Source organism: Ovis canadensis, chromosome 3, assembly GCF_042477335.2.
Source record: "Ovis canadensis isolate MfBH-ARS-UI-01 breed Bighorn chromosome 3, ARS-UI_OviCan_v2, whole genome shotgun sequence".
Taxonomy (NCBI): Eukaryota; Metazoa; Chordata; class Mammalia; order Artiodactyla; family Bovidae; genus Ovis; species Ovis canadensis.
In genome coordinates this window covers 77,532,192-77,553,762 of record NC_091247.1, presented here as the reverse complement: position 1 = coordinate 77,553,762, position 21,571 = coordinate 77,532,192, and the positions used below count along the sequence as shown (strand labels likewise).

The 21,571-nt window shown below is 50.4% G+C and overlaps 2 protein-coding genes across 8 annotated transcripts in view; one reads left to right on the top strand and one right to left on the bottom strand.

The window, feature by feature from the left end:
- The window catches only part of MCFD2 (multiple coagulation factor deficiency 2, ER cargo receptor complex subunit), a 43,827-nt gene extending 38,692 nt beyond the window's left edge, over positions 1-5,135 (bottom strand). The window contains exon 1 of the mRNA XM_069583388.1: positions 4,945-5,135. The gene's annotated coding sequence lies outside the window, so the exon portion shown is untranslated. The remainder of the gene's footprint in view (positions 1-4,944) is intronic.
- TTC7A (tetratricopeptide repeat domain 7A) overlaps positions 4,566-21,571 on the top strand; it is a 159,296-nt gene continuing 142,290 nt past the window's right edge. For 6 of the 7 annotated variants that reach the window (XR_011255693.1, XR_011255692.1, XR_011255690.1 and 3 more), the window contains exons 1-3: positions 4,566-5,098; positions 12,497-12,660; positions 18,048-18,216. Coding sequence is in view for 3 of the 7 variants with exons in the window: in XM_069583382.1 (XP_069439483.1) it covers positions 4,915-5,098; positions 12,497-12,660; positions 18,048-18,216 (517 nt within the window). In the remaining 4 variants the exon portion in view is untranslated. Of the gene's footprint in view, positions 5,099-12,496; positions 12,661-18,047; positions 18,217-19,615; positions 19,753-21,571 lie in introns of those variants that run through there. The other variant, XM_069583386.1, reaches the window with a different exon arrangement.

Sequence of the window (21,571 nt, the reverse complement as noted above, 5' to 3'; positions counted from 1 at the left end):
AATAGGTATCACTTTTCTACCGTCTTAAAGGTGGAAGAAGGTGTATCATCATAAGCCGGGGACCTGCTGAAACAACCCTCTCCTTGGATTCAACAAACTATGTGGTCAGGAATCTATCTGATAATTCTCACCACACCTTCCCTAGGCCCCAGCACTTAACCATCACCCTGTACTTTTCACCAAGGATTGTTCTTTTCTCCTTTGTGACATTATACTCATTAACTTAATAGCAAGGGATTTACTGTGTGAATGGAATTGCCACATTAAATGCTCTCCTGATGGCCTCTTCCTTTCAGTCCCCAAGGACCTCCCTGTTCATAATGAGGTCCTAGCCAATGTGAATATTGATTTACCAGTACTTTTGGTGGTAAGTCAAGCATAGACTGCAGTTCTCTTGTGGGCAAACAATTCCACTTACATTCTACTGGAACTAAATGCATGGTGTTCAGTTCAGACTGACCCCACAAATTTGCCCAACAGCCTTTAAAACAAGGCACTAAGGAAGGAATAAAACTAATAATCAAAGGCCACAAAGAGAAAGGAGTCTTCATACTTCACTCTCCATTTCCCTTTAGAACCAAACTCAAATCCTGTTTCATCCTCAAGGTCTAAGTGAACTGGGCATGTGTTGGACAACTGTGGAACACTGTTGTGCTTTCCTTGGTGTGCCTTTAAGTTAAAAGTGAATACCTGTCTTCTCCAAGAAAAATCAACATACCTGGACTGGTATGCCTCAGCCTCTGACGCGCCCTCCTACTTTTCACAAATCCTCAACCAGGGCTTCTGGAGCTTTTAACTTGCCCTGTGATCCTATTCTTAGCCAATATGTAGATAATCTTTCTTGTTCCAAAGATAAGGCTGGCTCTGAGGCTGATGCATCTGTTTACTTTTAGCTCAGAGAGGGCATATGGGTTCCAGAGAGACGTGAACAATTTGTTAGAGGACAGTGCACGACCTAAGATAGGATTTATCCCATGAGGTAAATCTCTTACTCCAGACAACCAGCTGTGCAAAAGCTTCCCAGCCAACTAAGAGATAATTATGAGGATTCTTGAGATGAATCCTCATAATGGCATCACTGACTCGATGGACCTGAGTTTCAGTGAGCTCTGGAAGTTGGTGATAGACAAGGAAGTCTGGCATGCTGCAGTCCATGGGGTTGCAGAGTTGGACACAACTGAGTGATTGAATTGAACTGAGTCTCACTGGCCACTGTGGGCTGTGTTTCCAAGTTTTCTTATGCTCCCACACTGTTATTTGACTTACCCAAGTTCCTGGTAACCAAGTCTTTTCTCTGGGAACAAACATAACCTTATTTTTTTAGTTCAAATGAACTGTTCAAAACCCTCTTACTTTGGGCCTAGTGTTATGTTAGTCTCTCAGTTGTGTCCAACTCTTTGTGGGTAGCCATTCACTTCTCTAGGTGAATCTTCCCAACCCAGGGATCAAACCCGGTCTCTGGCACTGCAGGCAGAATCTTGACCGTCTGTGCTATCAGGGAAGCCCAACTACAAGTCAATAAGAGATCTCACCGAGACCTTAACTTCATGAGAATAAACACCAGTAGCTTAGCTTCTCTGATGATCCAGTGGCAAGAACTTCCCACTCTGCTCAGGGGCAGCAGCTAAAGGAACAGTCTCCTACTGGCTTGGCTGTAAGAGTCTCTAAACCAGACGGTCCCTTGTGCTGTACCATCTTTGTTGCTCCCTGAAAACACACATTTCTCATTAAGTCGATTTACCTCCTGCTAACTTCCTTCCCTTCTCTGAGATGCTGCAAAGATTGTCTAGGCAGTACTCTCCCTCTCTGGTAAGCAATGAACTCAGCTTCCTTCACCTGATCAGTAAGTTATTTTGGCAGCATTTCTGAGCTGGCAATGACAGCATTCTTTAGCAGGATGTGTCATAAACTCTCATTTGGGAGATTCCAGATTATTAAAAATTAATTAAAAACAACATCTATACTTATATTTGCCACTGATTTTGTACAATATTACTGATTGGATCATGGTTGTTCTTTGTTCTTGTTTCTGCAGCCTCTTACTCCCATGAAAGACAGTGGTGACTAGTGGGCTGGGGTCTTGACCCTTCTGGAAAACAGCTCTAATGGGGTCCAGCACGTGTTTATGTTTGTTAAGTTTTCAACATCCTGCTATGTTCCTCCTGCCAGTGCCCCAGGCCCACACAAATATCGGTGCTCCCGTCAAAGAACATGTTAGTTGCTTAGTTGTATCTGACTCTTTGTGACCCCATGGACTGCAGCCTGCCAGACGCCTCTGTCCATGGGATTCTACAGGCAAGAATATTGGAGTGGGTTTCCATGCCCTCCTCCAGGGGAATCTTCCCGACCTAGGGACCGAACCCAGGTCTCCTGCATCAAAGACGGATTCTTTACCATCTGAGCCACCAAGAAAGCCCAAATAACAGTTTGACCCCAACATGATCTGAACACGCCTGCCTCAGATAGTTCCCTGGAGTCCAGCAACCTGGGGGCAGGCTTAGCAAAGGATTGGAGAGAAAAGAGGGAGAAGAGGTTTTCCTTATTTTGTTAGGATTCCTCTTATCAGCTCTGCTTTTCTTTGGCTGCCCTAGGGCTGACTCGGGAATGCCAGACGGGCAAATCACAGGGTGTCCTCAGGCCGCCTCCATCCAAAGGACACACACAGCTCTCTCCAAGTGACATCTGGTTCTGGTGATGAGCAAGGGCAGCCAAAGAGTAACCAAAAGGAGTCTGCATAAATTGAGTAAATGCCAAAGCCACCCCCTTTTCCTCCATCTATCTCCTCATCTCTAGAAGCTCAGGTCAGACCCTAGAGCAGCAGTCAAGGTGAGGAATTCTGCCTCCCAAGCAAGGAATGGAGCTGCATTTGGAACCTGGAGAAGAGGACATCTAGGGCTTCCCTGGAAAAGTCAATGGCACCTCACTCCGGTACTCTTGCCTGGAAAATCCCATGGACGGATGAGCCTGGTGGGCTGCAGTCCATGGGGTCGCTAAGAGTCCGACACGACTGAGCGACTTCACTTTCACTTTTCACTTTCATGCATTGGAGAAGGAAATGGCAACCCACTCCAGTGTTCTCGCGGGGAGAATCCCAGGGACGGGGGAGCCTGGTGGGCTGCCGTCTCTGGGGTCGCACAGAGTCGGACACGACTGAAGCAACTTAGCAGCAGCAGCAGCAGCCGCAGACTTCCCTGGTGGCTCAGATGGTGAGGAAACCGCCTGCAGTACAGGAGACCTGGGCTCAGTCCCTGGGTCGGGAAGATCCCCTGGAGAAGGGAATGGCTACCTACCCCAGTATTCTTGCCTGGAGAATTCTATGGACAGAAGAGTCTGGTGGGCTGCAGACCACACGACGGACCCACTAACTAACACTGAAGTAGTAGGATATCGGCGGGGGCGGGGGCGCAGGGAGGCTGCCTTCAACAGACGCCCCCTTGTGGCTGCAGAGACAAAGGGCCCAGAAGCCTGAGCTCCACTTCACAAAAATTTCCCACGGGTTACAGTTGTCCAGAAGCACGAAGTAGCGAGTCTCCTGACACTGAAAGTGGTCAAGCTCACTCCCAGGGTTACGTATCAGGCAGGGGCTGGGGAAGGTGTGTGCATCTTCTAGCTCTTAGGGGTCTATACTCAAAAGCTTGCTCTGACTCTCCGGTCTTCTGGAATCTTCGGTCTGTGCCATGCACTGTCACTTAAATAATCCTGTTTTGTCGCTTTGGTCTTGCGTGATGGCCTCCATCCCCACCCTGGGCTGTACCCGGAAGCGGGGCCACCATAAACGGGTCTCAAAGGGTTGTAGGTCTGCCTCCCCCGTCTACCCCGCCTGCCTTGTAATCCTTTGAACTTAGTACCCACAGCACAGGGCTAAGTCCTGCTAAGAGCTCGGTACAGCTTTGATCAAAGTAGTCTTTATACACTAGAATTAAGAAATAAGTAAATACCAAGTTGGAGAAACGGCTTAAAACGTCTAAGAAATCCAGGGCAACAGGATTCTGCAGAGGAAAAGGCCTGCCAGCTGGGGTGGAGAGACAGGTTGAAAAGAGGAACTCCACTGTGAAGAAAGAACGTACAAATCGTTCGCAGGGGAGGCATCCCGAGAGTCGCGGGCCTCGCAACGAGCGGGTTCTCCAGAGCGTCCCGGGGTTGGCGCGCAAGACTCGCGCGGCCCAGTAGGGCGGGAACCGGGCGGCTGCCGGTGGCTTCCCGGGGAGGCTCCTTCTCCGAGTTGGGAGCTACCGGTCGGCGGGCCTCTCCCCGGATTTGTGACGTGCCGGGGCAGCGGTGGTGACGGGGCCACCACACAAAGCAGGGTCGTCGGGGCGGGGGTCTCCCAGGCCAAGAGCCCCAATGGGATGGGGAGGGGGTGGGGAGCGAGGCGCCCCCGGGCGCCGGGGCTCCGCGCGGTATTAGAGTGAGCGCCGAGTCTGCAGTGGCGGCGGCGGCGCGGGGGTGGCGCCGGTGCGGCCGCGAGCGCCTAGCGCGCGCCTGGCTGCTCTGGCCGCGTTGGCGGCCCGCGCGCCTGGCTCGCCGGGGCCGCGCCACGCCCCCGCGGGGGTGGAGCTGCGGCCGGGGGCGGGCCCGCTGCTGGCGGCGCCCGGGCCCAGGGCGGGGGTTGTGGCAGCAGCTGCAGCAGCGGCGGCGGCAACGGCGCCAGGAGCTGCTGCTGCAGAGGCGGAGGCTGCTCCTGGACGCGTCCGGGTCGCGCAGCCGGAGTCCCAGCCCGGAGGTGCCGGGCGGTGCGCTGGGTGCTGCGGCTGCTGCCCGCCTGCTGCTGCCCGGGCCCCCGCTGCCACCCGGGCCCCGGCCGCAGCTCGCGCCCCCGTCGACCCCGCCCGCGTGTGTGCCCCAGCCGGGACGCCGCCCCCGGCCCGGTCTCCACTTCTCGGCCGCACCTCCCATGACTGCGCCCGCTCGAAGATGGCTGCGAAGGGCGCGTACGGCTCCCACCTGAAGATGGAGAGCGAGCTGGAGCGCTGCCGCGCCGAGGGCCACTGGGACCGCATGCCCGAGCTGGTTCGGCAGATGCAGGCGCTAGTCATGCTGGGCGGCGGAGGCGGCCGGCGAGGCAGCCCGAGCGCCGGGTTCACCTCTCTGGACACCGGTGAGTAAGGGAAGGGGCCGGTTCACAAGCGCGGAGCGCGCGAAAGGCGCCGCCTCCTCCAGGAAGCGGGCCCCGACTGCCTGGGGCGGGAGGTGGCTGCTTTCGATATTACTCGTCCTGCTTTGCTGATGTTAGGAACAGCCAGGGTACTTAGGAAGGTTCTTCTGCCCCAGGAGAAAACTCACGTGCAGGGTGTTGTGGGGAAGAGAAATAAACGGGTTTTGCTGTCTGCCGTTTCCGATTTTGTGGGCTACTCCGACTACTGTGAAATGGTGGTACCAACACATATCAGCTCAGGGCGTGGGCTGGACCCCTGCGCTACCCCTTCAACCCCCATTCCGGTTCCTAAACTCTGTTAGGTGAAGACTGTCTCTCTTTGCCCTCCCCTTCTTCCCCTGTCAAATTGACAGTGAAGCTCTGCACAGCCAGTACGGTTGGGGGCTTCACGAGCGCCAAGGTGGAGTGGTGAAGTGGGAAAGAGGGCTGGTTAAGCCTTAGTTTCCTCTTCCATGTTCTGGTTCAGGACGCCTCTAGCCCTGCAGTCGGTGACTTTAGCAGTAGGGCTGGTTTGGCTGGGCTGGGCTCTTGTGCCGGGGCGGGAAAGAAGCCTGATGTGTCGGTGGGGAGCACCCCGCCCCAGTCTCCAACCTCGAATCCTGTTCCTCGTACCTTCAGCTCAGCCCAGCGAGCCCTGCCTGAGCCCTCTCTGTGCTCAGCCAACTTCAGAGCTTTTGTGGAAGGAGGCAGGAAGTAAATCAATACAGATATAAAGTTTTAAGGACTTCCCACCCCGTGGAAGGCTCTGTAAGGAGACAGAATGATAATAATAATATCAGTAAATAAGTAACTTGCTCACTTACTGTGTGCCAGTGTCTAAGCCCTGTAATCAACTCGTTAATTTCTCCAACAACCCCATGAAGCAGGTACTCTTGTTTGCCTTTTTCAGACAAAGAAACTGAGGCACAGATTACTTAAGCAACTTATCATCCAGCCAGTAAGTGGTGGAACCAGGTTTTGAACCCAGGTTTCTTTTTTTTAATATAACTTATTTATCGGCTGGTCAGGGCTTTCGCTGCTGCCTGTGGGTTTTCTCTCGTGGAGAGCTGGGGCTGCTCTCTAGTTGCGATGCACCGGCTCATTGCAGTGGCTTCTCTGGTTGTGGAGGAGGCTCTGGGCACAAGAGCTTCAGTAGTTGCAGCTCCTGGACTCTAGACCACTGGCTCAGTAGCTGTGGTGCATCGGTTTTGTTGCTCCACGGCATGTGGAATCTTCCCGGATCGGGCATGGAACCCGTGTCCCCTGCATTGGCAGACGGATTCTTATCCACTGTGCTGCCAGGGAAGTTCCTGAACCCAGATTTCTGAGTACTCCTTTTAACTACTTGCACCATTACCTCTCAAGGATGTATTATACAAAAACGGAGCTTGAAGACCTGACAAAAATGGATGGGACGCAGAGGGGTGATCAGAGGGCAGTTGTGTGTTAGACTATGGAGCTCAGAGAAAGGGGAGGTTTCAGGAAAGAGCAGAACTGGTGCTGGCCTCTAACTGGTGTTGGGAAAGGCAGAGTATTGTTTCCTGGTGAGGAGGAAGGATAGATGGACACCGAGGGAGCTAGATGGCAGGGATGGACAGTTGGTCTGAGACTCTCAAGTAGGTCTGAATGTGGCAGTGAGTTGCATTGGCCAGACCTAAAGATGCATGTGGAAGAAACTGATGGGCATCTGTCTTCCAGGTAAGGATTGATAAATTTCAGGTTCCCTCTGTCCCCTGTGTAGGGTGATGTGGTAGGGTGGGGCTGGTGAGGGTGGAAGGGAAACTGAGCCATGCCAGGGCACTGGGGCCTGGACAGTACATGGGAATCTGAATGTGGTTGACAGCATCACAGAGAAACATGCTGGGCCCACGAAACGAACCGGGGCCTCCTGGAGGCTCCACAGGGCTGTGCTTCCTAAGCCGTTCTTCAGACATCTCAAGGAGGTTGATTAATTAAGTCACTGGTATTGCAGGACAAAAGAGTTTGGGGAATCCCAAAAGCTAAGACATTAGGCTTAATAGATTCAATATGGTTAAACTGATGTTTTAAAACTGTAGGACTTCTCAGAGCCTTTCATGTGCTCACCTGCCAGTGATATTCAAGCCCAGATTAGAGTATAAACACATTTCTCAAACTTACTTTGACCATATGCTATGAAGCTCTATTGGGAAGCACTGGCATGGCATAGTTATAAATGGTATGTGTAGTTATAAAGTGCTTCTATTTGAACAAACTTTTTTTGGTAAACAGCCCAGTGGGAAGGCAGGAATGATTGTCCCCACTTTAGACACCAAGGCCCAGAAAGGTCACATAATGAGTAGTATGTGGCAGAGAATGTGTACCCAAACATGAGTCTCACCACCAACTCTACTAGGGACAGTGTGAAGCCTGGCTGGGCTTCACAGTGAGTACTGGCCAGCCCAAAGAGGGAGGCTGGGGGCAGTGGGGTCTTTACTGCCAATTTTGAGGTTTGGTTCTATGAGTGATCTTCTCCCACTGTTAAATCTAGATACACTTATTCCAGAATGCACATACACAGACACACACAAGGAAGGAAAACAAGTGACTTCCAAAGCCCATGTGTAGGGCATTTTTGGATTGTCTGCTGTTTTGGTTGTTTCTCCACTGAGTTCCTTGATCACTGGAAGGACTAGCAGCCTGTTTTTTTGAGGAGGTGTTGGGACTGACCCCGCCCCCATGCAACCCAAAAGGGAGATTCTTAAAAGTCCCACCTGGTCGATTAGATTGTTACAGACAAGGACCAGAAGCATCAACATAATGACATAATTTGGGAGACGGGAGGAAGCTGAACCCCGGCTGAACCCTGCTTTACAGACTGAGGCCCCACTGTATCTGTGGGGTTTCCTCCAGAACCAAAGAATAGCTCCCAGAGCCTGGGTTTCACTCCAGGCAGCAGGAAGGGAAGACCCAGCTGGAAGGGGGCCCTCTTTCTGGTCAGAGATGAAGGAGTGAAGGATCAGGAGATGCTCCCCCAAAAGGGGCCCTTATACCCCCCTTTCCTGTCCAGGGAGATTGCTCCCCACCACCTGCCCAGGGGGAAACGTGTTGTTACTGTTTGTACATTTTCTTTCAAACATATCCGGTTTAGATTTGGTCAGGATGCAGCAGGGGAACCCCAGAGTGTGGCTAACTATAATGGGGTTTGTTCATATAGAAACAAAGGACCCATCCAAGTGGTTAAAAAAAAGAAAAAAAAAAACCTTTATTATGAAAAAATTTTTAAACACCAAAAAAGTAGAAAAATGAATTTCATGTCTCCATCAACCAGTGTCAGTAATCACAAACTCATGAATAGTCTTGTTTGAGCTATACCCTGGCCCATTTATCTCCCACATTGCTATTTCAGTATTTATTTATTAAATAATAACTCTTTTGAAAAATAAAACTACCATATTATTATTGCAGCCACCTAAATTCTGATATTCTCTTACTGTACTGTCTTTAATCACTTCTGCCACACTCTCCATTCAGCTTGAGTCTCTTAATCTGTAGTTATCCCGCTTTTAAATTAGTGATTAAAAAAACCTGGCGATTGTTCTGAGCTTTTTTTTTCCAGTTGAAGCTAGAGGGAGTGTTTTTGAGGCAGGTGGCCTGTCATGAGTTGTGCCCTCTTCCTCTTCTTGCTGTGGTTGGAAGGTCCCACCCTTTGCAGTTCTGTGAAGTGAGCAGTTGCAGAGACCACTGTGTCCCCTTTTGACCAGGAGGGAAGGGGCTGATCTGAGCACCTGGTCTGCTGGCTGGACCCAGCTTTCCTGACTGAACTGAAAAGTGGAAGAGAACGGAGCTCTGCCCTGAAAGTATGGGTTCTGGGGAGGAGGCTGGTATCCTTAAAGTGGGTCCCTATGACCTGTCACCCATTGAGAGGCCTGGAGAGGGGCAAGAATGGAAAGGAAGTTGGCCCCAGAGGCCTCCAAAACAATGTGGGAAGACTGGGGGGCCACTAAGTAGGGGCTTCCTTTGTGCCTCTGCTAAGGCAGAGGGCTGCGCTGGGCTGGGCTGCCAGAATCAAGAGCCAGGCTGTCAGAGTCTGTGGCACTGTCTGTGAGAAAGGCCTTTCTCATGCCCTGGGAAGGGAGAAGCTGGAACACTTAACCCGACCTGGGATAGGGAGTAGATGTGAGACACTAAAGTGATAAAGAGCAATTTGTTTTACCTTTGGAGAAGGATAGGAAAGCCTCCATCTACCTCTATCCTTTTTTTTTTTTTTTTTTACCTCTATCTTTATTTAACAACTGAAAACCTAGAATAGCCTTCAGCTCCATAGACTGACCACTTGAGGACAGTGGGATGGAAAGTGTGGAGCAGGGAGGAGAGTCGGACAAGGAAGAAAAGAAGGTAAATCCCAGCATCCACTGTGAGGGTCTGCTAAGTGGAAAAGCAGAGACTGAGTGGGGAGTGAAGAGGGAGGGCAAAGGTTCTGGAGAAGGACCCGGGGTGTTAATTTACAAAATGGTCTGTAACTCACAAGTGCGTAACAATAAGAACTTACTCCTGACCTTGGAATTAGCTTTTAACCTACTGTTTACAGCTCCTTAGACTGTTCTTCATTTCCAGACTATCAGAGGCTCTGCTCTGCATGGGATGTGGGGAAGACAGACTGTTCTTTGGCTGCGTTATGTTATGGTGGGTTGTGACCATAACAGTATTGCATCTCTGTTGTCACCTATAAAATGAGTATACTTTCTACCTTTCAGAGCTGTGCAGATTAAATGATACTAAATGATAAAGTACCTGATACTCAGTACATGCGTGCGTCCTTAGTTGTGTCGGATTCTGCAACCCCATGGACTGTAACCCATCAGGCTCCTCTGTCCATGGGATTTTTCAGGCAAGAATACTGGAGTGGGTTGCCATGCCCTCCTCCAGGGGATCTTCCTGACTAGGGATCGAACCCGCATCTCCTGCGTCTCCTTCATTGGCATTCTTTACCGCTGAGCCGCCAGGTATTCAATGAGCCCTCAGCAAACGTCAGCCTCCTTTGGCAGTAAAAGGCACTCTTGTGTTTTAGAGTAGTGCTTCTCAAGCTATCTGTGCTGAAGGCTCAGTTTTATGTTCTGGATTTGGGGTTTTGTGTGTTTTTTTTAGATTCTCAATCTGTTGTGCTCTGATACTTTCTTAAAATACATAAACTGATACCCACTCACCCCCAGTTTTTTAGTATTTGATTCAGCAATTATTCTGTTCATGATTATCAGTGTTTCTAAACATATTTTATAAACTTCTGCACTCACCTGCAGGGCTGGGTCACAAACATGCACAGACCTGCCCCAGCCCATGGACCACACTTTGAGCAGGATGTGTTTCGAGGACAGTTCCATTATTTTGAGGAGAGGTAATCACTGCAGATGGTGATTTCAGCCATGAAATTAAAAGACGCTTACTCTTGGAAGGAAAGTTATGACCAACCTAGATTAGCATATTCAAAAGCAGAGACATTACTTTGACAACAAAGGCTATGGTTTTTCCAGTAGTCATGTATGCATGTGAGAGTTGGACTGTGAAGAAAGCTGAGCGCTGAAGAATTGATGCTTTTGAACTGTGGTGTTGGAGAAGACTTGAGAGTCCGTTGGACTGCAAGGAGATCCAACCTGTCCATTCTGAAGGGGATCAACCCTGGGATTTCTTTGGAAGGAATGATGCTGAAGCTGAAACTCCAGTACTTTGGCCACCTCACACGAAGAGTTGACTCATTGGAAAAGACTCTGATGCTGGGAGGGATTGGGGGCAGGAGGAGAAGGGGACGACAGAGGATGAGATGGCTGGATGGCATCACCGACTTGATGTACAGAGTTTGAGTAAACTCTGGGAGTTGGTGATGGACAGGGAGGCCTGGCGTGCTAAAATTCATGGGGTCTCAAAGAGTCAGACCCGACTAAGCGACTGAACTGATGGGCCCTGGAGAGTATTTCAAGATTGAGGTTTGCCTGGAAGGACTTGGTTTCTTGTGGCATGAAAAGAAAGGAGCCAGGGAGCCCCAGGGAGCTCTGGGCTGGGCAGTTGAGTGGCTGAGGCAGGACCTGGTGGTCCAGCGGCTGGGCTGCAGACCTGGGGCGGGAGCTGTGTGCGCAGGTGCTCCTGGCAGCAGAGGGGCGGGACCAGCACAGGAGGCGGAGCCTGGGAAGGGTTTCCGTTCTCAGGAAAATTGCGTGTGCACTCAGTCCCTCCGTCTTCTCCAGGTCTTTGTGACCCCATGGACTGTAGCCCTCCAGGCTCCTCTGTCCATGGAATTCTCCAGGCAAGAACGCTGGGGTGGGTTGCTGTTTCCTCCCTGGGAAGTAGCAGGTTCCTAACTCTGCCTCAAGTTTTACACATTAGAAGGGGACAGCAACTTGCCTGGTGGCCCACAGCTCAGAAATGCTGCTCAGGCACCCAGTTCTAAGCAGCTCACTTCCCTTCCTGCCTGAAGATTTTGGAAACGTAGGATATTTCCCTTTATTCTTGGGTTGGTTTAAATTTTATTTTTGATTGGACAATATATTCACATGGGTCAATCTTCCAGAGGTAACCAAAAGAGTGAAAAGCCTCCCTGCATTTCTGCCTCTTCCCCATAAAGCAGCAGAGTTAGCAGATGTTTATGTTATTCTTTTGTGTATTTTTATGCATAAATGCACAGTGGCCCACTGTGTGTGCTCCACTTTCTGATCAGTGTATCTTGAAGTTCATTTCATAACGACCCATACAGAACTTCCTAATTTCTTTATATGGTAGTACAGTGTCCCTTTGAATGAATGTATCATGCTTTATTTAATCAGACTCCTCTTTATGGACATAAAAGTTGTCTCTAGTTTTCTGCTATTATAAACAACATTGCAGGAATGGCCTTATATGTCAGTGGTTTTACACGTGTTTGAGGATGTCTGTAGCCATGGGATTGCTGAGTCAATGGAATGTGCAAGGAATAATTTTAACATATGTCACCAAATTGCACTTTATAGAGGTTCCACCAACTTTTGCCACACCAGCAATGGATGATAGTTTGAGCCATCATTTTTGCCCATTTTGTCCAAATGTTAATTTTAGAAACCATGAGGTCGGTAGCAAAGAATGGGCTTGTAGGCTGTGGCATACTCAGAGGGCTCGTGTCCTGTGGCAGCTTTCCCGGGTCTACACTGCAGAAATTAAACCAAAGGGGGCAGTTTGTGCTGTGACCGTGGTAGAATGTCTGTGTTTTCTCTTCAAAGGCTGGTTAAAGTTTGTGGAATCTGTGTCTTTATTTTCTTAGACCTGGACCATTCATGTGCCTGGGGCGGGAGTTCTTGGGTGCGTACAGTCTTCACACTCGCCCTGGTAAGGGGACTGCTGCCCTTGCGTACCGACTCTCACTCCTGCCCTGCTTTCCAGATGACTTGGGGAAGTTGCTCCTGGCTGAGGCCCTCCTAGAGCAGTGTTTGAAGGGGAACCATGCCATGATAAAAGACTCCATCCCTCTGCTGGAGAAGAATGAGCCGAAGATGAATGAAGCCAGAAACTACCTGAGCAGCATCCTTAACCACGGGAAGCTGCCGGTAAGCAGTTCTGCCCTTTACCCGCCAAGCTGGGGGCTGCCTCTCCTCTCTTCTCCCTCCTGTCTGCTGTCCAGCCTTGCCGGGGTCATTTGGTTGCTGGAGAAGCATGTATCTCTTAAGGGTCAACCTAGTGCCATTCAGTACAGTAGCCACTAGCCACAAAGCTCATCCAGATTGAGACGTGCTGTGAGTGTAAAACACACAGTGAATTTTGAAGACAGTACAGAACAGAGAATATAAAAGATCATTAATTATTTATATTGATTATATATTCAGATGATAATATTTTGAATGTATTAAATAAAATATATTATTAAAATTATTTTCACCTGTTTTTACCTTTTTTAATGTGACTAGAAATTTTTACTAGAAAAACCTAAATTACACTTGTGGCCCAAGTTGTATATTTCTATTACACAGTGTTTGGTTGACCTACTTTGTCCCTGATCATTTGGCCTCTTCGAGGGTCTCAGGGAAATAAAACCTAGTAAGCCTACTGTCTAGTTGGAAACAGGCAAATATGCTGTTGTCTAGCAATGGAAGCACTCCATAACATGGCAATCCAGTTTCAGTCCACATGCATTTATTGAGCACCTACTGAATGCAAGGCATTGAGTGATATAGAGGGAGGTACAGTCTCAACTTTCTTTAGACCTTTACTGCTCAAAGCATGGTCCACCCACCTATAGTTTGGGTATTATCTGGGAGCTGTTAAGAATGCAAAATCCGGGGACGTCTCTGGTGATCCAGTGGCTGACTCTGCACCCCCAGTGCAGGGGCCCAAATTTGATCCCTGGTCAGGGAACTAGATCTCACATGCCACAACTAAGAGTTTGCCTGCTGCAATTAAAGATCCCACATGCTGCAGCAAAGACCCAAAATAATCACATAAACAAACATAAATATAAGGGAAAAAATACAAAATCTGATTCAGAATCTGCATTTAAGAAAGCTCTCTCGGTGATTCTCATGCACTTTATTTAAGTTTGAGACTGTTCTCAATTCCAGTGTATACTGAGCTGTAATAGAAGTATTGGTATGTCATTAGAGACCCAAAGAGGAAGTAATTTTTCAAGAGATATTCCAAAGTAGTATATTTCCTGACTTAAATATTTGCCTCAGGGAGGCTGCAGGGCTACTGAGAAGATAGTCCTATTAAAAAATTGTTCAGGGTGGACTGTGATGCATGCCACTGGAGTAGCTTACAAGGGGAGGCAAGTCTTAGGGGGACAGGCCCTGGGGTGAGCTGGGGCAGTCAAACTCGGGCTGATAGTAGTTCTGAAACTGGACCCATTTGGGGGCTGGACCTTGAAAGGGGTCAGGATATGGACTTACACAGATAGAACAGGGCATTCTAAGCTACAGGAAGCAATGTATGATGCAAAAGTTCTTCTTGAAGGATTTCCTTAAAGTATGTCAATTAGCAGGAGCATCAGGGGATGGCTTTAATTAGGTATAAAGGGACATTGTGGCCAGAGAGTTGGGAGTGAAATACCAGGCCAGGAAGTGGGTGTTTTCTGTAAGCGGTGTGGGGAAACTGTCTCAGGAGTTTAAGGTTACTGCCTTCAGACTCCTTGACAGGGATTACTGTAGTCCTGGGAGGTTTTGTCCTGGATTAAAATAGCTGCTTGACCCTGAGCCTGTCCCCTGATCTTCCAGGCCTTCCAGTTTCTCATCTGCCCATCAAAATGGCTGAACTTGACTGGTAGGTCTCAAGTTTTTCCCATCAAGACCCTTTAAATTTTTTTCTTTTTTCTTTTTTTTTCTTTCCGGTAGACTTTTTAATTGTATATTAAAATTTTCTTTTTAAAAATAAAAATGACTCAGGCTTATTGTAAAAAAAAGTTCACTAAAATAAAAAAAACTAATTTGCATAATAATAGGTCCATGTTCCCACTCCCATCCCGAGTCGAGCTCTGGCCATCACTTGCTGTGAGCTCCATATGCCTTCTCTATGTTAACAGTCACATGTACACATGTATGGAGCTTTCTTTTCTTCTTAGCGTTATAGGGTTCTGACTTGTCAAGTTGCTCTTTTGCACCAAAAACTCACTTGATGCTATCTCCGTGCCAATACCTCATTCTTTGTATTTGCCGAATAGTGTCCACATGTATTATTGTGAAAACTGCTTTATCTACCATATCAAATTTATTCAGCACAGATTTTACCATGCTTTATTAACCAGAGACAAAGATGGGCACTGATAACATTGAGAAATTCACTGTTATATGGACCAAGGCTAAAAACTCCATGTTGATCAGGCAAAATAAAATATTAAAAGTAGTTTGTGGGATTCTCTATCTTACCCCAAAGGCAAAGGTGTGACTGGGGTGTGATATTTCTTGGCAGCAGATGAAATCTCAGATGGCTTCCCATGCATTCTGAGGCATTCTCATGGGGTGAGGAGGAGAGGTGGGTCTCGGGGCACCTCCTCAGGGTAGTTTGGAACCTTCTGCCCTCAGTCACCTCCGAGATCCTGGACAGCTCCGTGCTTTGGAGGTGGGTGAAAATGAGCCATTTGTCCTGACTTCGGGTGTCCAGTGAGTGCCAGGCTTTGCCCCATCTCATTGGTGCCTCACAGTAACCTTCTACAGTGGTATTTACTGTTATTCCCATTTTCCAGATGAAGAAACTGAGACCTAGGAGAGGGTAGTCATGTAGCCAAGGACCGCAGCGCTAGTCTTGAACACAGCCTGTCTGACCCTGTTCCCATGTTCCCACGTTCTCTGCCATTTTCCAGTGTTGTGTCCCAAGTGCTGGAGTAGAAATTAAATAATGACTGAGAAACCGGGACTCATGTGGGTGGCAATGTTGCGGCTTCTGCTTTTAGAGATCTCATTTGGCATCTGTGAAGTATTTCCTCATCTCTTCTTCCTCTTACCTGAGTGTATACATGAAGTCACTCTTCCCTGTTTATTGACAGAGAGAGTGAGGCACGAAAAGGCTCGGTGACAGGCCTGATCTGTCCAGTCGAGGGACTGTCCCCCAGACCCAGTGGCTTCTTGCAGAGCATCCTTCCCTGGGGCCGAGGCTCTGTGGTTCCCACACTGTTGAATTGACAAGCCAGGTTCAAATTCAAAGGCGTGGGTCCCAAAGAGCATAGCCAACTTGTCATTCTGCCAGGAAAGGACATTCACAAAGCCCCCAAACACAACAGCAGAACCATACCATTTTCTATTACTGTCAGTCCATAAAAGAACAAACATCTTAACATCAAAACACAAGACAGATATGCTTAAGAATTATGCCCTTCTTAATTCTTAAGAATTAAAGGCAGCTTTTTAACTAGCATAACTTTATAAAACATTCACCGCATTGTCCTTAATTTTCCACCAGCTTGGTGGAAGCCCTGTTGTAAACTGTTATTGGTTCCCCAGGAACCACTCCAAGCTACACCATGTCATCTCGCCCTGAAACATGTCCTGAGCTTAGCTGCCCTTTTCCTTCTTTACAGGAGAACAGAATAATAATAATAATTACTCATGGCCTGTGTTTATGTAGCTCCTTTCTAGAGAAAAGTTCAAAGCTCTTTTCTGGACTTCGTCTACTTATGCTCTTGGCTTCGCTGTGACGGGAGGTGATGGGTGGCTGTTATTATCTCGCCCTCAGTGATGGGGAAATCCAGGACAGAGCAGGGAGGAAATGTGCCTCTAGGAGGTGTGTGATCTGTGGTCCTGACCCAGAGCAGAGGTGACCTACGGGGGGAGACTGGCAAATCCCCTTGAAAAATTCAGCCTTTGAGCAGGTCTACAGTCAGCAGGTCAGGCATGCAGGGGGCCCAGTGGGTCCGCTTGGTGGAGACATTGTGGGAGGTCAGCAGAAGGGAGCTTTCTGGTAGCCAGGGAGGCTTCTAGGAGGAGGTGGGCCTGAGCAAGGCCCCGAAGAAGAGTGGAGGATCTGCACAGACTGAGGGGAAGGGAAGACTGTTACAGATGGGGCTTGTGTGAGCAGCACCAAAGGAAGACCGTGTATTGGACCAGTGAGGAAGGGGATTTGGGCTTTGCCGTGTCCCACTTCCCTTTGTTGGCTTCTGAGAGGGCAGTAGGTGGTGAGGAGTGGTGGATGCTTCCCCTGGGGTCATGAGTACCCGAGACTCTGATCTCCCTACAGGGGGTCAAGGGCAACACCTTCCTGTTGGTGACAGAGGCCAGGAGTGGGGACCAGGACGGCATCTCCCGGGAGCTTCGTGGACAGAACTGGTGCTCTATGGTGGGGGTGGTACCCAGAGCCTGGCCAAAGGGGTGATGGGCTGGCTGAGCACAGACATGGAGGTGGAGGGCTACAGACAGTGGCCTCAGAAGGTGGGAGATTTTAGAGCAGTCTGGGCCCACGTCCAAGGCCAGGACTCTCAGGCAGGGCTGACCAGACCTGCTTGGGGCCTGAGGGAGTTCCCAAGAGTGTGCATATGGGGTGGAGATCTGAGTGTCAGCAGCACTTGATCAAGTAGGGGAAAGAAAACAGGCTTGAGTGCAGGCACTTGATTCTGATAAGAAAAGGGTGGGGGCCTCACAGACCTTTGCTCCTCTGTCTTCTGGCCACGTTTGTGGCTGTTTCCGTCTCCCCACAGGGGTCCTGCTGCTGCGGGTGAGGGTTTCAGCTTCAGGCCCCTCACCTGCAGGACTCTTTCCAAGGCCTTTCACCTGGTTAAATATTTATACATATATGCATCTGTCTACCTGTCTGTGTAGATGGGGCTTTCCAGGTAGCACTAGTGGTAAAGAACCCACCTGCCAGGGCAGGGGATGTAAAAGATGCGGGTTCGATCCCTGGGTTGGGAAGAGCCCCTGGAGGAGGGCATGGCAGTTCACTCCAGTATTCTTGCCTGGAGAATCCTCATGGACAGAGGAGCCTGGAGGGCTACAGTTCATAGGGTCACAAAGAGTCGGACGTGACTGAAGTGACTTAGCATGCACACACATATATAGAGAGAACCCACAGTTATATAAGCTTTAGGCCCCACAAAACTTGGTTGGGTCTCTGAGTCCCTGCTTGTGTTAAGAGCAAGTGCCTGAACTGAGTGCCAGTGCCTGCCTTGGGTGAAGCTTCTGGGAGCTTCAGGAGAAAGGATTCAGGGCCAAGTCTGTAAGCCACTTGCAGTCTGGTTGGGGGCATAAGACACACACACACACGACACATTTAGGGACTCGTGTGAAGCTATCACCAAGAGCCACAGTGTAGGCCAGGGACCGCAGGTGTGCAGAGAGGGGAGCTGTCCACATATACTTGAGGGGTGGGAAGGCTTCCTGGAAGAGGAGAGGTGTTCTGAGCAGGGTCTTAGGCAAACCGTTAGGGCTCAGAGAGGGGCGCATTCATCCCTGGGTACCTGGTGGGGGTGGGCCAGGGGCTTTGCGGCAGGAACCCGTTGATGTGGTCCTTGTCCTTTCAGCCGCAGTATCTGTGTGAGGCCGTGCTGATCCTGGGCAAGCTGCACTACGTGGAAGGCTCATACCGAGATGCCATCAGCATGTACGCACGGGCCGGCATTGACGACATATCCATGGAGAACAAGCCCCTGTATCAGATGCGGCTGCTGGCAGAGGCCTTTGTCATTAAAGGTAGGTGTGGGCACCAGCCGGGGCTCCCCTTCACTGTGCCCAGGTCATTACACTCTGACCCCCACGTCCCTGGAACACTGACCGGCCAGGTGGTTGCCAGGGTAACCAGCCACACCACTGGCTGACTGCAGGTATGGGTTGGATGTCAGGTCAGAAGGCTTGGGTAACCCGCCCTCGCTCTGTTGACAGATAGGAGCCCAACTGTGTGCCCTCGGGCATATAGCTCCTCACCTTTCTTGGCCTCTGTTGATTTATCTATAAGACAGGGGCGTAACAACCTGCCCTCACAGGGTTACCATGAACAAGAGGAATCAGTTGTGTAACCAGGTTGGGAAAGGCTTAAAAAATGTGCCACCTGTCGTCAGGCTGGCACCAGTATTGATATTGGCTACAGGTCAGGTGCTTGATGGCAGAGAAACCTGGAATTGCTCAGGTATCTGCCGCTCTCCTGCTGTGAGCGGCCCAGGGGGTAGTGCTGGGATCCTGCGATGGGCGGGTCAGAGCCACCTCCCAGGGTGAGTAGTGCTCTGGTGGGGAGCTAGGCACATGGGCTTAGTAATGTAGGAATTTCATGGTGGGGGTTGTGGATGCCCACGTGGGGAAAGAGTGCCCTGAGCTTGCAGGCATTACATGGTAGTGAAAGCCCTACCCCAGACTTGGCACTGCAAGCTCCTTCTTCCCTGGATCCTTGAACCCTGGGGTCACAGAGCCTGAGCAGTGGCTCTTGGTGGCAGTGAGGGTCGCAGGAACCTGTCTGTTTAGACTGTTGCCAGGATTCTTGGATGGTCAGTCTTCCCTTTATTCCAGCACAAACCAACCCCCAGAGTCTAGAAACACATGTGGCCCGGTGGAGATTTGGTGCCTGGTATTGGCAGAGTATTTGTCACCCTTTTTTCTATTGTAGACGGGGACATTCTGCCATCTTATATACAGGGAAACTGAGGCCCAGAGAGGGAAGGTACCTCCCCCAGAGTTACCCAGAGATCTGTGGTGGAACCAGGATTGGAACCTCCACCTCCTGTTGGCTTTGGACTGTGATTCCCCACTCCGAGTCTTCTGTCTCCTTTGGGTCCCGGAGGACTGACTAGTCTGAGCAGGGCGTAGCCTCCTTTGAGAGCTGTTTGTCCACCCCCGAGTCCCTGGGTCCCTTTCACCACTGAGAGACTGTTAATGCCCTCCCAGGAAATTGCTGAGATTTTCACCCCAGACAGACCCAGTGCTGGGCTGTGAGAAGCAGGTGCCCGTCTCGGGGGGTCCAGTGTGGGGTCTTCTCCATTGCTCTCTTGTCCCCTTCTCTGCACCCCGGCAGAGGCTGGGGGGGTCTTGGGGGGTCGATCTTCATTTGGCATTTGGAAACCACTTCTGCCACCAATTCCCCGAACCTAACACCCTTCCGCAGGGCTCCTTTCCGGCACTTTTTCCTGTAGACCTGGCTCGGTACCTACTGCTCCCTGTCTCCCGCTTTCTACTCTTTCCAGCACGCCTCCAGCTTCTTGGGGGAACACAGGCCCGGTGGTCAGAGGTGCTGCAGGGGAGGTAAGGAGCCGGGTGTCCCTGGCGTGGGCTGCTCGATCACCTGGCTGTGCTGGCTCCCCAGCCCCCACTGACTGCACGCGGCCTTGTGCTTGCCTGCCTCCTCTCTGCCTGTCCTCTCTGTCCTGTTGCAGCTCCTGTACCCTGCTGCTTGGCATGCTGAGGTTCACGGGACCCTGTGTGTGCTTGAGACTGCACGTGGCCTCCAGAGTGTGCATGGTGTTGGTTTTCCTGGGTCTAGGGGACCCAGCAGGGTTCCCCAGCAGAGAGTAGGGGGTGGGGATGGCTCATCATTGGTCCTGACTCCATCTGTGAGCATGGGGCTTGTGCGAGCCTGCCAGGCTGCCATAGCAAAATGTCATTGACTCACGCTCAGTCGTGTCTGACCCTTTTGCGACCCCATGGACTGTATCCCACCAAGCTCCTCTGTCCATGGGCTTTCCTAGGCAAGAATAACTGGAGTGGGTTGCCTCTTCCTCCTCCTGGGGATCTTCCTGACCCAGGGATTGAGCTATTGTTTCTTGAGTCTCCTGCATTGCAGGCATTCTTTACCACTGAGCCACCTGGGGAGCCCCAACACAGACTGGGTGGCTTTAATAGGAGTTTGTCACAGTTCTGGAGGCTACGAAGTCCAAGATCCATGTACCAGCAGCATTGGTGTCTGGTGGGGGCTCACTCCATGGGTGGCGGGTGGCTGCCTTCTCGATGTGTCCTCACGTGACCTCTCCTCCCTGTGGGCTCCTGGAGAGATCTCTTCACCTTCTTATAAAAGCTCTAATCCCATCATCAAGCCCCCACCCTCATGACCTCATCTAACCCTAGTTACCTCCGAAAGACACTGTCTCCAGGTACCACCCCATTTCAGTTAGAGCTCCAATGGATGAACTTGGGGCCCACAAACATTCAGTCTGTAAGCAGAATGGTGGCGGCAGCACGCCCCAGAGTTCAGCAAACAGCAATATACATTCATTAAACCCTCACTCCACGGCAGGCATGCCCTCCTTCAGTCTACACAGTAACTTGCGGAGTAGGTGTTCTCTTCATTCGTGTGTTCTAGACCAGGAGTTGGAGAAGACAATGACACCCCACTCCAGTACTCTTGCCTGGAAAATCCCATGGATGGAGGAGCCTGGAAGGCTGCAGTCCATTGGGTCGCTGAGGGTCAGACACGACTGAGCGACTTCACTTTCACTTTTCACTTTCATGCATTAGAGAAGGGAATGGCAACCCACTCCCGTGTTCTTGCCTGGAGAATCCCAGGGACGGTGGAGCCTGGTGGGCTGCCGTCTATGGGGTCTCGCAGAGTCAGACACGACTGAAGCGACTTAGCAGCAGCAGCAGCAGCAGCAGACCAGGAGTTACAAGCAAAGAGGAGAAGGGACCCTTGTGGATGTCCCTGGAACTGGCAGAATCAGGATTTGAACCCAAGCAGCCAGATCCCATAAACACTCTGTGATGGTGCTGCTCAGAGTCCTAGACTGAAAGGAATCATGGAAATGATATAGGTCAGTTCTCAGGTAACAGATGAAAAAGGCTGGCAGAAGTGAAACAACTTACCTGGACATCAGTTAGCTTGTGTGTGAACCAGGATGCCCTCCCTCCAGGCTGCCTCTTTTCAGCCTTTGTCAGCAGATGTTGGGTGGCCTCCTGCGAAAGCCTGACGTGCCTGCTCCCCAGTACTCTGCCTGACCAAGCCATTACAGCCGGGCTTCTGTACTGTCTTGCATTGGAGTCTGCTCTGTGGTTCCACCTGGTCCCTTCCTGTGGGGCTGGGAGTTGGGTTCTGCAGCCCACCTGCCTGAAGGGAAGGGGGCGAGGCCGT